The sequence below is a fragment of the Pezoporus flaviventris genome, unplaced genomic scaffold, assembly GCF_033815535.1.
Source record: "Pezoporus flaviventris isolate CSIRO_AGI_PZ_B2104156 unplaced genomic scaffold, CSIRO_AGI_Pfla_v1 ptg000002l, whole genome shotgun sequence".
Taxonomy (NCBI): Eukaryota; Metazoa; Chordata; class Aves; order Psittaciformes; family Psittacidae; genus Pezoporus; species Pezoporus flaviventris.
Window position 1 is genome coordinate 14,630,966 of NW_026892550.1, and position 16,759 is coordinate 14,647,724.

The 16,759-nt window shown below is 36.0% G+C and overlaps 1 protein-coding gene across 6 annotated transcripts; it reads left to right on the forward strand.

The window, feature by feature from the left end:
• The first annotated feature begins 3,229 nt into the window (after positions 1-3,229).
• PACRGL (parkin coregulated like) lies at positions 3,230-15,115 on the forward strand. 6 transcript variants are annotated; one of them, XM_061470128.1, is made up of 8 exons: positions 3,230-3,342; positions 6,278-6,426; positions 7,811-7,878; positions 8,933-9,023; positions 9,383-9,517; positions 10,881-10,988; positions 11,959-12,039; positions 14,175-15,115. In XM_061470128.1, exons 2-8 carry the CDS (start codon positions 6,295-6,297, stop codon positions 14,229-14,231), a joined length of 672 nt encoding a protein of 223 aa, XP_061326112.1. In that variant the 5' UTR covers positions 3,230-3,342; positions 6,278-6,294; the 3' UTR covers positions 14,232-15,115. The 6 variants fall into 6 exon arrangements, with proteins under 6 accessions (XP_061326112.1, XP_061326123.1, XP_061326131.1 ...); XM_061470139.1 differs by having other exon boundaries at positions 3,332-3,403; XM_061470147.1 differs by lacking the exons at positions 3,230-3,342; positions 14,175-15,115 and adding exons at positions 3,416-3,689; positions 12,389-12,672.
• The last annotated feature ends 1,644 nt before the right edge of the window (positions 15,116-16,759 follow it).

Genomic DNA, 16,759 nt, shown 5'->3' on the forward strand with positions numbered 1-16,759 from the left:
TAGTGTGTTACAGAAAAAAATATTAAGCTATCCAGTAATATCTATGGTTTGTTACCTAGAATCCTTCAATTTAAACAGCACTATTTTCACCAATTTTCGCTGAGGATATAAGGGAACATTCATAGGTCTATCAATTTCTGACAGGCACTGAGGTAACCTTGACAATGCCTTGTCAATGAAAGTGCCTGGAACATCCAAATCTTTGCAGAGGAACCTAAAAGCTACAATTAGGTATCCACAGTCTATTCTGTAGCTCGTTTGTATTGCCAAACCCTGTAAAATAACTCCTTTTTTATAGGGTACTATTTATAATGCATGCAGAGTGGTAAAGTCAGAATAAAAGCTCTGGGGAATGGTGTTTGAAGACTACCTGAGGAAAACACTCCTAGAGACTTGAGTTTTGAATGTGCACTTTTTGAGAGACCAGTGAGAATTTCTGACTTTTCAGTTACTGGAGAAATTAAAAAGGATTACCAAATATGTTGAGGAAACATATTTTGTTATTTTACTGTTCTTACTAGGTTGTAAGAGCTGTTAGCCTCCAACTGGGGTTAAAATTGCACTTGGTTTAGAAAAATTACAAAAATCCAAGTACCAAATCCCTTCCTTCCACATCCAAAAGTCTGTACTTGTGAAGAAATATTCTCTCCACCATTTCCCAATTGGCACTGGCCAAAGGCCAAGCCTAAACCATACAAAACAAATTAGCTTAAAAAAAAACACAAGTGTTCTCAGACAAAAAGACCTAACAGGACTGTTTTATGTGATGTTCTATTAATTAGCCATAGCCCAGTAAACCTCAGTTTTAATTTCAGAAGCCTCAGAATTCATTTTGCTTTGTTGAATTCTCCTACCCCTAAGCAATTAACTATTTAACTGTGACTAATGAAAAGTCAAATTGCATATTGGTTTTATCAGCAGTAATGGATAATTAACTAATCATTGGTTCTATTTAAGTTGGTTGAGTATTGTTATTATGAAAAACTAATCAGTGCAGAGTCAGCTTTCATTTTCAGATTTATAAATACTCACCTGAACACACTCACATACATGTCAGTGACCACATTTCTTTTAATGATAAAATCTCCTTGCAAATTATTCATATTTTTGTCTTCTACTCACTTTCAATCATTTAGAGAGATTTATGGCAGTTAAATTAAACAAACTAAAAAATACATAATAGAGAAACTCACAATAACTGGAGCTAATGCTACACAAGTTTTGAGTAATAACAGCAGCTCATGACACCATATTTAAGACTACAAAGTGGTATCAACACAATGGAGAAAAACCTAAAATTTGTCATGTTTTGTTGAACTATATAGATCTTACAGTATTTTTCCTTCTAAACTGTCCATCCACCAAATATGTTTAAAATGTCATAGACTAGATCCTACTACAACCATCAAAAATAGTGGGACATAGTATGAAAAGTATTTTATTTTAACAAAAACATTTTATTACAAGTATTTTGACCCATATTCCCCATGACAATATTCAGCAACACATCACCTCTCACTGCAAGGCAAGCAGTGTAGTCTGTATATTTAACATTAAACGTACAGCAAGACTCTCCGTTGTACCATATGCACCACCATACCGTAACACTCTTTTATTTTTCATTTTTCATGAAACTGATTGAACTCTGAACTAAGCCCTGCTCTTGCACAGAGGCTGGAGTCTAACTCATCCTTTTACAACCCAGCCATTTCTGTGCCTCCAGGAACTCAGTGGGAGCTGCTGACCCCACAGAACTGATCAGTGGTATTTTGCTTCATGCAACACAGCAGTTCATACCTCCTACTGACTTAGGAATTGTACTACTGCTTTCTTCCACGCTTGAATGTAGTTGTAGTCTGCTCTGCACTCCCAAAGCAACTACATAAAATGTATAAAATGATACTAAACCACTGAGCTAAATATAAACCTTGCTCAGAAAAGCAGTTCTTTTTTTCTCATTATGGAGATGATCATGCTGGTCTGTATTTTGTAGTGTGATTTTCAAAGACTTGCACAGTCTGCCTTAGAATTACTGGATTTTTCTAAGACCATTTACCAGCCTGTAAAATTTACAGATAAAAAAGACATACATTCCTCTATTGCCTTTACTACTGTGGAACAACACAATAATTTTGTGAAAGTACTGTAATGTCTGTTGGGTTTAGTTAAAAATACTTAGAAACAAAATAGAACTCTTCCCTTCTCCAGCATTATTGTTATATTTTTTTTCCTTCTGTATTTCCAAAAGGCCTCTTATGCTAATGCATTCCAAAGGCATTCAATTATGCAGCCCTACTTTAACTCTGCAAATGTCCTCACTTACAACTTCCCATTAATGGCAGATACAAACTATTCATGTTGGAGAAAACTAATTATGAAATGCCAGCATTTGCTAAACTCTAATGCCAATGGTAGTTTTCAAATAGTCAACAACTACTTTTCAACACTATCAGTGCATTCCCTTCTGGGTTTTTGTGGAAAACCAACAGAAAAGTTTCTTATTCACTTCTGCAGTCCCAGTCACTTCCTTGTTAAAAATTATGTAAATAAGAAAGAATGCAGTGGTGGAAAGGTTGTATCCCACACAATTCAAGCAAACCAAGAAAATATCTTGCTTGGAGATTTATTGTTGTGCGCATGAAAGAATAAACCCATCTCTTGAAGAAAGCAAGGAAGCGTTCTCATAATTCTTTGGGACCTTTTACCCGAAAGGTCATTTACCACATTCAGATGTGATGTTGCATGAATAAACACTGTATTCATGACAAGAGATTTCAGTATCATATGAGTGGATTAACTGGAGAAAAAAAAAAAAAACAAACCACACCTAAAAATTAACTATTGGAACAAAAAGGATCACAAATGGGAATGTCGCTCTGTCCCTGAAAGCCACACTTTTGTCACACATAAATAAAAGCAAAATAGTATTTCCCAAATCGCGTTTCCAATGGGAAACTATTAAGACAGTGGATAGAAATGAGTGGCAATGTCACCTGGAAATGCACCATACCCATTCTAATCACAAACATATATGGAGCCTTTTCATCTAATTTTTGCTCTTTCTTCAGCAAGTACTGATCTCTGATCAGTTGAAGACGATGCCCCAGCTCCTGGCACTTCCTGGCAACCGAGCTGCCCCGGCAGACTCGCCCCCACACCGTCCAGCACGGCAGGACGGCGCCGGGGTAACCCCAGGCCGCCGGGGCAGCCATATCACCTCAGCGGTCATCGTGCTTGGTCACCGCTGAGTGCCGCCACTCCGTTCCGCCGCGGGCGCGGCCTGCCGAGGAAGATTGGCCTCTCGGACGCCCGTAGTTTCCGTGGCAACCGTCAGGAAGCGTCGTAGGTCTAGGTATCGTGCGGCCGGCACAGGCCGGGCCCGCGGGGAGCTCTCGGAGGGGCCGTAAGGATCGGGAATACTGCTGCCCATCGGACCGGTGGTCCCCTCTGGCCGCCTTCATCTAGGCTTCCCCGCGAGAGAGCGGGAGCTGCGGGAAAGAGAGAGGCCCCGGAAGAGGGGTGCGCGTCCAGCGTCTCACAGGGTCTTTTGGTGTCCCGTGGAGAGGATCGGACCTGCGGCTCTGTGGTGACTGCCGGAGCTTTGCCTTTTAAGCCTCTTGGAGGTGCTTGGTGCCCCTTACTTTTTTCTCTCTCTGCCCTAGCTGCGCTCCGGGAGAGCTGACACCGGGGTAAGGAAACAACCTCGCCTTTAAAATCGTACTTACTTTCATTCCGCCTTTCTTAAGTGACTTCTAGAACCCAAACTCCAGGAGGCACTTTTCCTGCTTTGGAAGACGTTTTTTAAAGGTGCCTTTTCTATTTCTGTTCAAGGGTTTCTGCCCTTTGTTTGAAGTCTGTCCTCTGCCAGTAGGATGGTTCACTTCTGTACCTCGTGTGTCAGTTGTTTGACTCGCAGCTATACTTCTGCTGTCTGCTCTCTCTACAAATGCATGTGGCTCTCCCAGCTCGTGACTACACAAGAACTTTCATCTTGCGCTGAAGACTAAGGCCTCCTTGTGAAAAGTCCTTTTTCCACTCTCTGCCACCTCCTCCTCTGCCAATACGTAGGCATGTTGTCTCAATTTAGTTTTTACAAAACCCTTGTCACTGTACTCAAGTCCTGCCTTTTGTCCCAGAGGGCTAACATTGTTCTTGCCTGTTGTCACGGCCTTTATTGTTTACTTTAACTGATGGTAACTTTTTAAGTGCGTCAAGATTTTGTCATTATTTAAAATCTTAGTAAAGACATTGGCATGCATCTCAATTACTTCTTGGAAAAGAAAAGAATTTGAATACGTCTGAATTACTTCTGAATACTTTTCTGAGAAAAACATATTGTTAATAGCATGATGACTGCATTATGAGCAATTGTACATTGAGAGGGTTGACACTGATAGCACTATTTTGTGATATATAATGCTAATGTCAAGAATTTATATGGTGTTTTTATAGTGTAAAGCCATTTTGATTCTTATTTTTTTGATAGTTAAAAATGTGTTTTCTGACACTAGTGTGATTAGAGTTTTGTGATAATGAGCTGGCACTTAACAAAATCACTAAATTTTCTTCCTACGTTATTGTTTATCTTTTAGGGCTTCAGATTATTTCTGGGTTTAATGATCTGTGCTTTACAAGCAGAACGGTTCCCATAAGTGTCATGTAAGTTTTTGAATGCTCCGAAGAGACTTAATTGTCTAATTGTGATATGTTACTTCTTCTTTTAAAAAGACTGTCACTAGAAAATTATTATTATGAACATGGTAGGAAAAAGAAAACAAGATCTGCAGTGGGTAAACTGATGTGCATCACTAGTCCTGATCACGGACAATAATCAATCAAGAAGCATTGATTTATATGTTCAATTTTAGTTTTGCTTTGTATTTATATTTTAAAAAATACGGTGATCATTATTGCATGTTGTTTTTCAACATTCAGTAAAAACAGACATCAGGTTTCATTCTTTTTTGCAAGTCATAAGGGCATAGCATACTATGTAAGTGCTGGGACCTTATCACTTCTTACCAGAAACAGAAATAATCCGAAAGATTTGGAAATAATCCTAGTACTTGACTAGAAATTCTGTTTGGAGGGAAGAATTAGAAGCTAAGCAAGGGCTGCATGTACAGGATTCTGGCAGAGATTAGGGCAGGTGGTTTATAAAGCTGAGGACGTGGAAGCAGCATAGAAAAAAAATCAGCCACTCTAGTTCATCCTTATCTCAGTGTTTGGAATGTAATCATGTTGTAGACAAAAACAGGTGTCATCAACTTGGGAAAGGTGATGACTGGATGGCAAGCACCATGCTCATCCTTGTGGCAATATTTGTTTGTGTGTATTATTTAATTGGCTTCCCATTGTTTTAATTTCTATACAGTGTCATTTTTTGTTTATGAAAGGAACGTAATTTCTTATTTATTATTTTTTTTTCTCCACCCAGACTGCACTGCAGCATAAATTACTGAACATTACAATATTCAGAACTAGCATTTTCACATTTTATAATTTTATTAATGTTTGGAAACCTCTTGCCAGGTTTATTCATCAGTGTCAGGCTTGGCAAGTTAAAAGGCAGTAGACTATTAATTTTATCAGGGACATTTTAACCCAATTACAAACATATATAGTAACACCTGTTAACACTGATGCGTTAACATTTAGAAGATATGTATACCTAAATCAGTATTTAAGGATGTATACAGAAAGCTATTTTTGCATTCTTTTTAAGAAAATACTTTTAATTCTTCTTACTGAATGAATTAGAATTAATTTTCTGTGTTCTTCCTTTTCTGCTTTTTATTTCTGTTCTCTTGTGTTACTGATTCTGCTTTGTTTTTTTATGTTCTTAATCCACTTGCTCTTCTGTTCATTCCTTCATCCTGGCTATTCCTCAGATTGTTACTGTCCTCTGCTGTTACTTTACTCAGCCAACCTATTTCACTGCTGGCTGTTCTGCTGAGCACCGTAATACTGCTGAGATTTCTGTAGGCTACCCTAAAAGCAAACTGTAGCTGATTTCACTTTTGCTGCAGGTGTCAAAGTGCAGAAGTAAAGGGGAGGATTAGGAAATGTGTGTACTTGACAGATGGAGTGACAAGACTGTCATAATTATCCCATGTACTGCGTAAGATGTGTAAGAATAAGCATTTGTTTTCTAGTACACTTACTGAGATTTTCTTGATTGATTGTTCATGTCAGTCTTCAGGTTTGGAGATTTTAACACTTGACAGTCATATAAGAATGAAAATTATTATATGTTTTTAATCTTTATCATTTCTAGAAAGCAGTGTTTTCAGAATGTCATCAGGCATCCAAATAAAACCTAAGACTGCAGTACAGAAGAGCAAGACATCTCCTTTGCCACATTCTCCACAACCCGCAACTAAACCAAAGCCTAGTGACAAGCTGAATCCTAAAACTATTGATCCGGTATGTATAAAATCATAGAATCATAGAATGTTTTGGGTTGGAAAGTATCTTAAGATCATCTGGTTCCAATCCCCCTGCCATAGGCAGGGACACCTCACACTAGAGCATGTCACGCAAGAGTCTGTGCATCCTGGCCTTGAACACTGCCAGGGATGAAGTATAGGTGATGGGTTTTCTGTTTGTTTTAAACAGTTCTCCTGTCAGAAGAAATTTCATTGCTGTATGAAATACATGCAGGACATTCTTTTTCTGGTCCTGTTGTGTAAATTTAAACTAAGCTTTTGTTATTAATCATACATTCCCTAATTTCTAAGCATAAAGGCCTGAGAAGTAAATATGCTTATTACTTTTTTTAAAGAAGGGGAAAAGGGGGCTTGGTACAATTCTGGCATGGATGGTGACATTTTTATTTTATGCGTGCTTTTGCCCTGAAAAAAGATTTAGAACTAATTGTTAAAAAGGGTTGGAGTTCATTTGGTATAGTTATAAATTTTGACACCTGCTACTTTACAGGAGCTAATTCCAATTATGCAGTGAAACCAAGAATCAGGTATCATCTTGATGATCGTCAAGAACTCATAAAATCTAGCAAAATAGAGCATTACTTGAAGCTCGCAAGTACTGTGAATATGTAATACTTTATGAAGAATTTGGGTTCTCAGGAGAAGACTGATGAAAGTTGTTTATTCACATAGACTTGCAAAGAAGGCTTTTAATCTGAAAAGTAGCATTGAATGATCATGCTAACAAATATCACAGTTCATATACATAAGAAGCATGTAGGTGATAAAAGCCAAATTTGGATAGGCTTTCCTCCTGTGAGGCTGCTGGTTTCCTTCTCCAGCGAGTCTTCCCTAGATTCTCAGCCAATGTGAACCTTGCTGCTGATTTCAGGGACCTTATACTGTCTTACCCAACATTTGGAGTTTCTCCCACATCTTTCCATTTGTCCTTTTGTCTCTACTTGGGTCAAGATGGCACTGGAGTTCATGCCTTCTGCATGTTACCAATATACCAACAATAAGAGCATCAGGAAAGTGGGATGTCCTTAAATCAACTAAGGAGAAAACCTGTACGATTTTTGATTTAAGATTTGCAAGAGAAAATAGAAATACTGGGTATTCCAGTAGGACAGCTCTGATCCTACATTATTTACTAATTTTTTCAACTTCCTAGCCAGATAATTCTGAAAAGCAGTTTTCTGGTAAATGTAGCAAATATGTTTTCCACCCCCCATAGCTGCAGGGTTGGGGAATTGTATTCGTTTTAGATTCATATGACTAAGTTCCTTCTATTTGTAAACTGGGGTTGTAACATATTCATAAGAGTTGTCAAACATTGTTATTAATAAATAATGCTTTTTTTTGTTTTTCTGTGGTCACAGTTTGGTGCTTATTCTCGACCAACTTCTGCATTTGCTGCTATATACGCTAAAGGTGGCATTCCGTGCAGGTGGGTAGGCTTTGTTTATTTTTTTACCAAGTATATGATGGTTAGGTAGAATTACACAGGTTGAAATACATCTATTCATGTTTGATCTTTTAGATAGGCTGTTTGATTCCATTCATTTCTGAAAAGATTTCTGATATTTACCTCTTTTCAGAACAGAAGGCAATTTTCTATGTCTTTGAAATTGCCTTCTTTTGGTTCTGTTTTTTTTTTTTTGCTATGTTGTGCGTTAATACCATAGCTATTTTTTAAAACTGCAGCTAGGTGTTTGCAGGTTTGCTGAAGCTCTTTCATGAAAGAAGTTTATTTCTCCGGATAATGGTGTTTACTTCTCCCTACTAACAATAGAATACATGCCACTTTAGTAAGTAGACAACTTGCAGTCTTTTTTGTCTGGAGTAGTATAACAACTTTTCTTGAATGTTCCAATTCTGTAGTTGTCAGCAATATCACATGTTAACAAAACTACTAGTAATTAATAGTTTGTGGTTCTTTAAGTTGCTTTTGTTTATTATATATTTGCCTAGTCAGTAAGCACTTTACTGTTTTGTAAGTGGATGCAAAATTACATAACAAAAATTTAAGTAATCATTCATGCATGAATATACATGTATAAAATAGTCATTAATACACAGCATTTTTATGTATCTTAGGAGTAACTGATGGATTCAAATATGATTTTCTTTTAGTTTCAATTGACTTCACCTACCAATTGTTATTTGAGGAAAATGTTTATTTATATTTATCAAAATGTGACTTTGCAAGGAGAGCATCTTTGTGTCATTATGAGAGGCATCTATACATTTTGTAATTTTTTTTTCTGATTTCTATGTGACTGGCAGCAGAATTTTGAAAAACACCATGTTTGGAAATGATAATAATTGCATTGTTAAATACTATTATCCATTTCACTAAGGACAGCAGTGCATATTGAAATTATGTATATAAAATTTTAGTAATATTGCAAACCAATTTGTGATGTATTAGAAGTCAATAGTGTTAGCAATAAATTGTGTATTATTATATGTTAATTTGTTAAAACTTTTTTTTTATATAGGTTAGTGCATGGATCAGTAAAGCACAGATTGCAGTGGGAATGCCTTCCTGAAACTGTTCCCTTTGATCCTCTTCTTGTGACATTGGCAGAGGTAAACTCAATTTTCTTGCAAAGTTAAGGATGCAGGATTTCCTAATTGAAAACAGCATTTTGTAACAAGTTAAGCAAGCTCTCTCAGACTCACCTCCTAGGGAAATAAAAAAAAAAAAATAATAATTATGAGGATCTTGTATGAATGAAGATGGGCAAGAACATTGCTATTTGTAGTTCTTTAGTTAAGAATATTCTCTGAGCAAAGTTGCAGTGGCTCCACATGGTGGAGTTAGTGTACTTTATGTTTTGAAGTGATGTAATAAAATCTAAACATCTTGCTGGTATGTGCAACTTTTTTATTGTTTTTGTTTAAAAGAAGACTCGCTGTTAAGCAAACATGTTTTACATTTGCAACAGGGTCTGAGAGAAACAAAACATCCCTATACGTTTGTTTCAAAGGAGGGTTTTAAAGAATTACTTATGATTGATGGTGCTACTGAAAAAGCAGTTCCCTTACTACCTCGTCTAGTTCCAGTCTTAAAGGCTGCACTGGTATGTCTTACTCTTCATGCAGATATTTTAATACAGGTTGTTTTGGGTTTGTTTTTTTTTTTTTTGTTGTGCTGGTGAGGACTACATGGAAAATATTAACATGATAAGTCTATTTCATAGGCTTTTGGCTTCCAACCCAAATAATTCTGATACTCTGATTTAAAAATTCAAAACCTGCTACAAAGATAGAATATGCCAATGAGAAAAAGGGAAGAATACCATTAAAATCTCTGAGGTCATATTCTTAATTTTTTAAACGTTTTTAAGTTTTCTACTCATTCAGAAAATAAAGTGAGGTAAAAGTATGGTCCTCAAAGGTAATCTCTTTTGGATTTTTTTCATAACTTTCAGAGCTCTTTTCTGGTTTAGCTTCTTGCTATCCTTTAATCTACCTGAGTATTAGTTCTGGTTTTATAGAGGTCACTGAAAGGTTGAAAATTCTTTGTGTTCTCAGATCAGAAGTGTAACAGATCAGAATTGTGTGTTATGAGTATCTTTGGTTCAGTTTGGAAGACAAATTAGAAAAAATATTCTTATGTGTTCTTCCCATTACTGTTATTCATCTGGTAATTTTCATTGCTGCACTATTTTGGTATAAAGTCTTGTTAAACCTTCTACTACACAAGCAGCCGATGACTTCTAATTAACAAGAAAATGTTCAGGGCCCAAATATCAGAGTGGAAAAATAACTTTAAATAAAGGTCAGTATTCATACAAGAACAAAATAAATTGTTGTGAATCAATTTCTCTGCTAAGGGAAGAGTGAAATAACTAGACCATTAGAGAATTCAGGTAGAGAAGAACCTTCCAATGGGATTAACAAGAATGACAGAGCACCCTAGAAGTAGGTAACAGCCTGAGCATTGCTGCAGGTGACAGAGCTGGCAAGGGACTAAATTAATTGAGCCAGAAACTCATTGGCTCCTGTGTTTCTCCAACAAAGACAATTATGGTTAAGTATTACATAGATTCAGGGTACTATGTAACTAAGATGTCATCTCCCAATTTCAACATACCAGTATTTGAAGGGTTCTTTCTAATATGCTGGGAGCCCTGAAATTGTTGGTGTAGTAAACTGTTTGGTTTGCATGCAAAATTTTTTATTTCATCATTAATAAATTATTAGTTTCCTTGTTTCAAAAGAAAGGCAAGAATTTCTCTGACATTTTATGGATACTTTTGTACTCTAAAAATACATGTTTTTTAAATGTTACCTCTAGATACTAATATTGTTACATTGTACTTGATTTCTAAACTTGTAACATTATAGCAAGTAGCAGTTACACAGTAATTTTAATTTTTAAAAATAACTTGTGCATTTGTCTGAATATTGCTGATGGGATTTGTCTTTCCCCCTCTGGAGGCCCATTCAGATGATGAAGTATTTGGAAGAGGATTGGATGCTTTAGTTCAACTGAGTGCTGTGGTTGGCCCATCTCTTAATGATCATCTTAAGCATCTACTCACAAATGTAAGTTTTTACTGCTATAGTAAAATATGATCTGTATTTTTATTGTACTTTTGTTGAGAAGTTTACTATAATATCTGCATAGATACAGTACAACTCAAGTTCCATGAAAAACAAGCTTCATATATTCCCCTGTGTAAGTCCATAATTCTTTAATAATATGGTGACTTATAAAGTTCTAGCAAGGTCCAAAAACTGTTGTTAACATAAATTAGAGAATAGTGGAAAATAAAAATAATAAAAAGATGCAGCTTCAAGCCTGAGGTGAAATAGAGGCTGTGTTTTGAAGGGAAGTTTATGTTGAGTTTTGCATTTGAAGTGTGAACATTTTAACAGATCTGTGAGAGTTCCAATAAATTAACTTAAGCAAATATTCCCACTTCTTTCAGATGAGAATTCTGCACAAGGAATTTTTCATTAAATAAAATTAGAGGGAGATTATGGAAAGTATTTTTATACTGAGTCCTCTGTCAGATGGGCTTGTCATGGTTTCATTTAGCCTACTTCCAAAGTGTGATTTTACAGCAAAATAAAAGGACCTTTTAGGCATCCAGTGCAGAAGGGAGAAATTGCAGGAAGTTTTTTTGTTGGTTTTTTTAGCATTTCCACTATAATAAATCTTTTTCAGTGCACATGAAAAATGTGTAAACTTTTCATCTGGGCAACACTTTAAGAATTAATTTTTATAAGGTTGATAGGTCTTCAAAATTTGCTAAAAGAAAAATGAAGCATTTTTTGGCGAACAGTTGAGCTTTCTTTGAATTAACATTTCTCATCACTTAACATTTTATTCCTTTTACCTTCACTGAGTTTCATACTTTGACATCAGTGACAAGCTATAAAGTGGTTCCTTTTCATCTCTATTTCATCTTATCTGTGGAAATTTAAAGTAATAAAATAGAATTATATTGGCCTCTTTGCATCTACTGTATTACATTGTGCAACTAACCTTTTTATTTTACTTTTCCAATAGCTTTCAAGGAGATTAATGAACAAGAAATTTAGAGAAAAAATTACTGCTGCTTTACAGAAGTTGGAGCAATATGGTGGAAAGGTGAGCTGATCTCATGACTATTCTGTACTCTTCACATTTGAATGCAGCTTTGCCAGATCAGCTTCCATCTCTCTTTCAGATTTACCCCATTCTGAAAACTGCTTATTTTTACATGTCACTACTATTCATATATCATAAACCACAGAATTTTGCACTATGGCAATCAGCTGAGCTGTATTCCAGTCCATAGTGAAAGAGTTGTTTTAGTCAGTTGATATATTGAGTGGTAGCAGAAATGGCATTAAGTCTAGTCTGGATAATCCATATCCTGACAGTTAGGCTTTGTTGTAATCCATTATTTATATTTCACTTTTCATTTGTATTTTCCATTGTTTTAATCTCTGAGCAGGAAATTCAAGAGAATGTCTCAGTAAAATATTCCAAGGGATCCATACATACATAGGAATTTGCATGGCTGACTCTTACAGAACACCACATCAAGCCCCATTCAGGAGAGCTCTATTTTTTGGAGCAAATGCACATACATGTGGATTCCTACCTATGATGTTTGCTTGGAACATTTTATTGTCCTTGGTGGGAAGTTTATACAAACTTAGTAGTTAAAAGAAATACTTGCTGCTCTTTCATGAAAATTTTCCTTTTCTCTAGAAAGACTTTTTTTCACCCAGCGTTTGAACTGGTGTGACAGATGGGTTAGTTGTGTGGGGTAAGACCCAGGATGCCTAAGTCCTTACTCCAAGTAGGGCATTACAACACTTCTTAGAAAGTTAATGCTTATACTGAGGAGTAAAGCTTGTGAGCTCCTTGTACAGTCCATAGGGTAGGCTAGTTGCCTATGAAGAATGATCCAAGAATTCACCAAATGTCAACTAGTAAACAGCTTCCTCCCCTTCTGGAATATTGACACCTGAGTTGGGCTGGATGCACGCTATGCGTTCCTTTCTTTTGTGAGCCTACATACTTTTCTCAACAGGATTTACTCTTTCTAAAAGAGACTTTTTGCTGTTATTGATGATGCCTGACCATTCTCACTAATAGCTTATTATGGAGATCACTTGCTGTGGAAATCAGATAGTCCCATTCCAGCCCACCTTGGTTAACATAGAGGTTAGAGCTACAATTGCTATAAATTAAAAATAAAATATATCAAAAAAAAAAGCTTTAAGTAGCAGATGGCAGAATATTTTTCTGCTGAACACTGTTGCCATTTTTTGTTGTGTTATACATGTGCAAAGAGAGAAGAAAAAAGAGTACTGGCTTGGATATTCATGTGGAAGAGAAAATACCGGCTTTCTTGACCCTATGAACACTTGCATGTATTATAGTAAATGGTCATTGGTAAAGAATAAGAATAACCTAAAGAGTAGGAACCATAAATATAGGTCTACCAGTTCTAAGTTTGTACTTCATTTTTTGTGTGTGTGCGTGTTCTCATGTTCATTTAAGGGCAAAATCACTGTTTGTATTACAGACCTGAAAAACATCACAACAAATAAAGCAGCATGAGAGTTTTTTATTTAAATGATGTGAGACAGGAAAAGGAAAATTGCATCTCATCTTGATGATCTGAAAATTCAGTTCTAGATAATGTAACTAATCCAGAGAATCACTGACCTCTAATTCTTCTGTCTGTCCGCTGATTTATTGTAGTCTTACCATTTTTGTGAGTAGGTATTTCTGTAAGTCTTTTAAAAAAATACTATAATAAGATAAAACATAAACTGGAAACAAACTCCTAAGTTGTGATTGTACTCAATATTATATAATACAAGTAATGAATTTATAAAATTTCTATTCTACATGTGTTAAAATGTATATGATTCTTACTCTTATTGGAAGGCCCTTCCAGAGTATTACTTCTCTGTTTAAAAATCCATAGTATATCATGTCTGTATTTATGCCCAGTTTTAGGTATGAATTTGCATATCTCTTCTGTTTGATGTTTACTCTCCAGCATTACCTATCACAGTGGTCCATTTTTTCAGTTCATTGTTGTCAGCATTTTTGACAGTAAATTTCTCAGCAAATAGCAACTTCTCATTTTTTTATGATTTGATTAATAATGAAGATAACTAAGTAAAAGTTGTGAATTATACAATTTATAGAGACTATATGAATGCTGTCATATGTAGTACTAGTGTTTCTTGTTTCAATTTGTTTTATTTTCTCAACAGGCGGCTACGGCTATCATCAAATCTAAAATTCCAACACATTGTTCTGTCTCCTCTTAAACAAGAAAACTGTAGCAATTTGTACTGTAAAGTGAAGTTTGGAAAGAAACTGCCTGTGAATGTCACTGACACTTATTTGGGGTACGGTATAATCTCTTAAAATAATCACAACTCCTCAGTATGATGGAGAGTGGGAAAAGTCCTATCAATTTATGAATATGTAATTATGGAAGACAACTTAAAAAAAGTCTCTCTGTATTGGCTGCTGTTCGCATATGCATTGTGCTTACAATGACATTGACTAACTGGCTATTATTTCAAAAGCAGAGTAAATATTGATTCTTATTTTGTTGTAAATTACAATGTCCTTTAATATGTCAGCAGCTTTTAATGTTTTGTACATGTGTGATGCAAAATAATTTGGCTTTAATTACTAAAATAGTATCTTATATATGTACACCCACTTTTCAGACACATAACTTACTTTGTGCTGCAGGCACAGCTGATGCATTTTGGGTTCATCAGGACTTACTGGGTTAGATGTAGAGCTATGAGAAATCATCTGGACTTCTTGAGAGTCAGCTTTTAAAGGTATGAATGAGAACACACTAAACAGGTAGCATGCAGTGCTACTTGAACTTGCTCAGTGCATTATCAGCACATTGTTTTGAGAAGCTGGAGAAGTTTTGGAGAACACAATGCAGAGACATCAGGTTGCTCCATAGAGCCACAGCCTAGGTTTTGCTCAACCAATTATTTCCAGTTAGCTGAAAATCCAGTTAGCTGGCCTACTGAATGTAAGCAAGATGTATCAGGCAACTTTGGAGTATTTACATTGTGCGCCCTTTGCATTAAGTTCTGTAATGCCACAGATGTGCTTAAGACCAGCCTGTGAATTCAGCACCAGGCAAGCTAATACACTTCTGAATGTAGAAGCTATAAAACCCCCCCCACGAGTTGAAGACAATAAAAAGATTGCAGAAGTCAGCTTACCTGGCTGTCAAGCCTTGTAGGGGGCAGCATTTCTCCATTAACATATTTGAACTTGATAAAATAATTCCTAACAGGTCTTGTAATAAATACTGTTCAGGGTTCTCTGTAAGGGAGAGCTGACTGAGTAACAAGATATGCCACAGAACTTTTTTTCCCCTACGGAAAATGAAATTCTGGAATTTAAATTTGTTTTTTAAAGGTTGTGTTTTGTTGTTTGTTTTTGTTTTGGTTTGTTTTGTTTTTTTTTTTGTCATCAGAAGATGCTGTTTCATGTGGTATTAAAAAAGTTTATTGTATGAACATATGAAAGCAATTTCAAATTTTGTTTTTAAATTTTGTTTTTAAATTACCACTGCTTATAGAATCATAGAATAGTTAGGGTTGGAGAGGACCTTAAGATCATCAAGTTCCAACCCCCCTGCCATGGGCAGGGACACCTCACACTAAACCATCTCACCCAAGGGTTCATCCAACCTGGCCTTGAACACTGCCAGAGATGGAGCATTCACAACCTCCCTGGGCAACCCATTCCAGTGCCTCACCACCCTAACAGGAAAGAATTTCCTCCTTATATCCAATCTAAACTTCCCCTGTTTAAGTTTTAACCCATTACCCATTGTCCTATCACTATGGTCCCTAATGAAGAGTCCCTCCCCAGCATCCCTATAGGCACTCTTCAGATACTGGAAGGCTGCTATGAGGTCTCCACGCAGCCTTCTCTTCTCCAGGCTGAACAGCCCCAACTTTCTCAACCTGTCTTCATATGGGAGGTGCTCCAGTCCCCTGATCATCCTTGTGGCCCTTCTCTGGACTTGTTCCAACTGCTTGGCTAAATTAGATTTACTTCAGGACCATGCTAAGATCAGAACTGTGCAAAAGCAAGATCTATGTATTTAAGCCTCTTAAAAAAATTAATCTTGTTGACAAAAAAGTTTAATTTGAATACAGGTATTTGCTTAACAACTTTAAAAAATCGATCATGCTGCTGATTTTTCTTCATGTTTATTTTATTTTTTTTTAACAAATTGTGCACACTTAGTTTACACAAGCACACTACAGCAGATTTCAGGTGTACATGTATTGTACTACTCTTATCCTACACTGGTGATAGCAGAGCAGCCTTCAACATGCCTCTAACATCCCATCTCTACACCAGAATAGATACCTGATTTATTTTTCCAAAGAATGCACTTGCAACATTCTTTCTATTTCATTAATCCCCTTTCACATTTTCTGCAGCAATGTCACAATGAAGATTGGCCTATATCTGATAGCATTTCACCTCTTTTGAAGAAACCTCTGTGGACTGTATATCTTAAAAATTACAGGGATAGGGGGGCAGTATTATATTTAGGTACATATTTTTATAGAAAAGTCTTTCCAGGTTCAGAATTAATGTAGCTCCAATCTTAATGAAGATGTGATCCTAAAAAAAGTAATGCATTTGTACACATAGATGATATTGTATAGCTAAAGTTTCCCATTTTCTTTTCATTCTGTCTCATAATTGAAGATATTGCAGAAAGTTGATACAGATGTTAGCCTGTCTAGCAGTCAGTCATTATTAATATATGATACTACATAGTAATATTCAT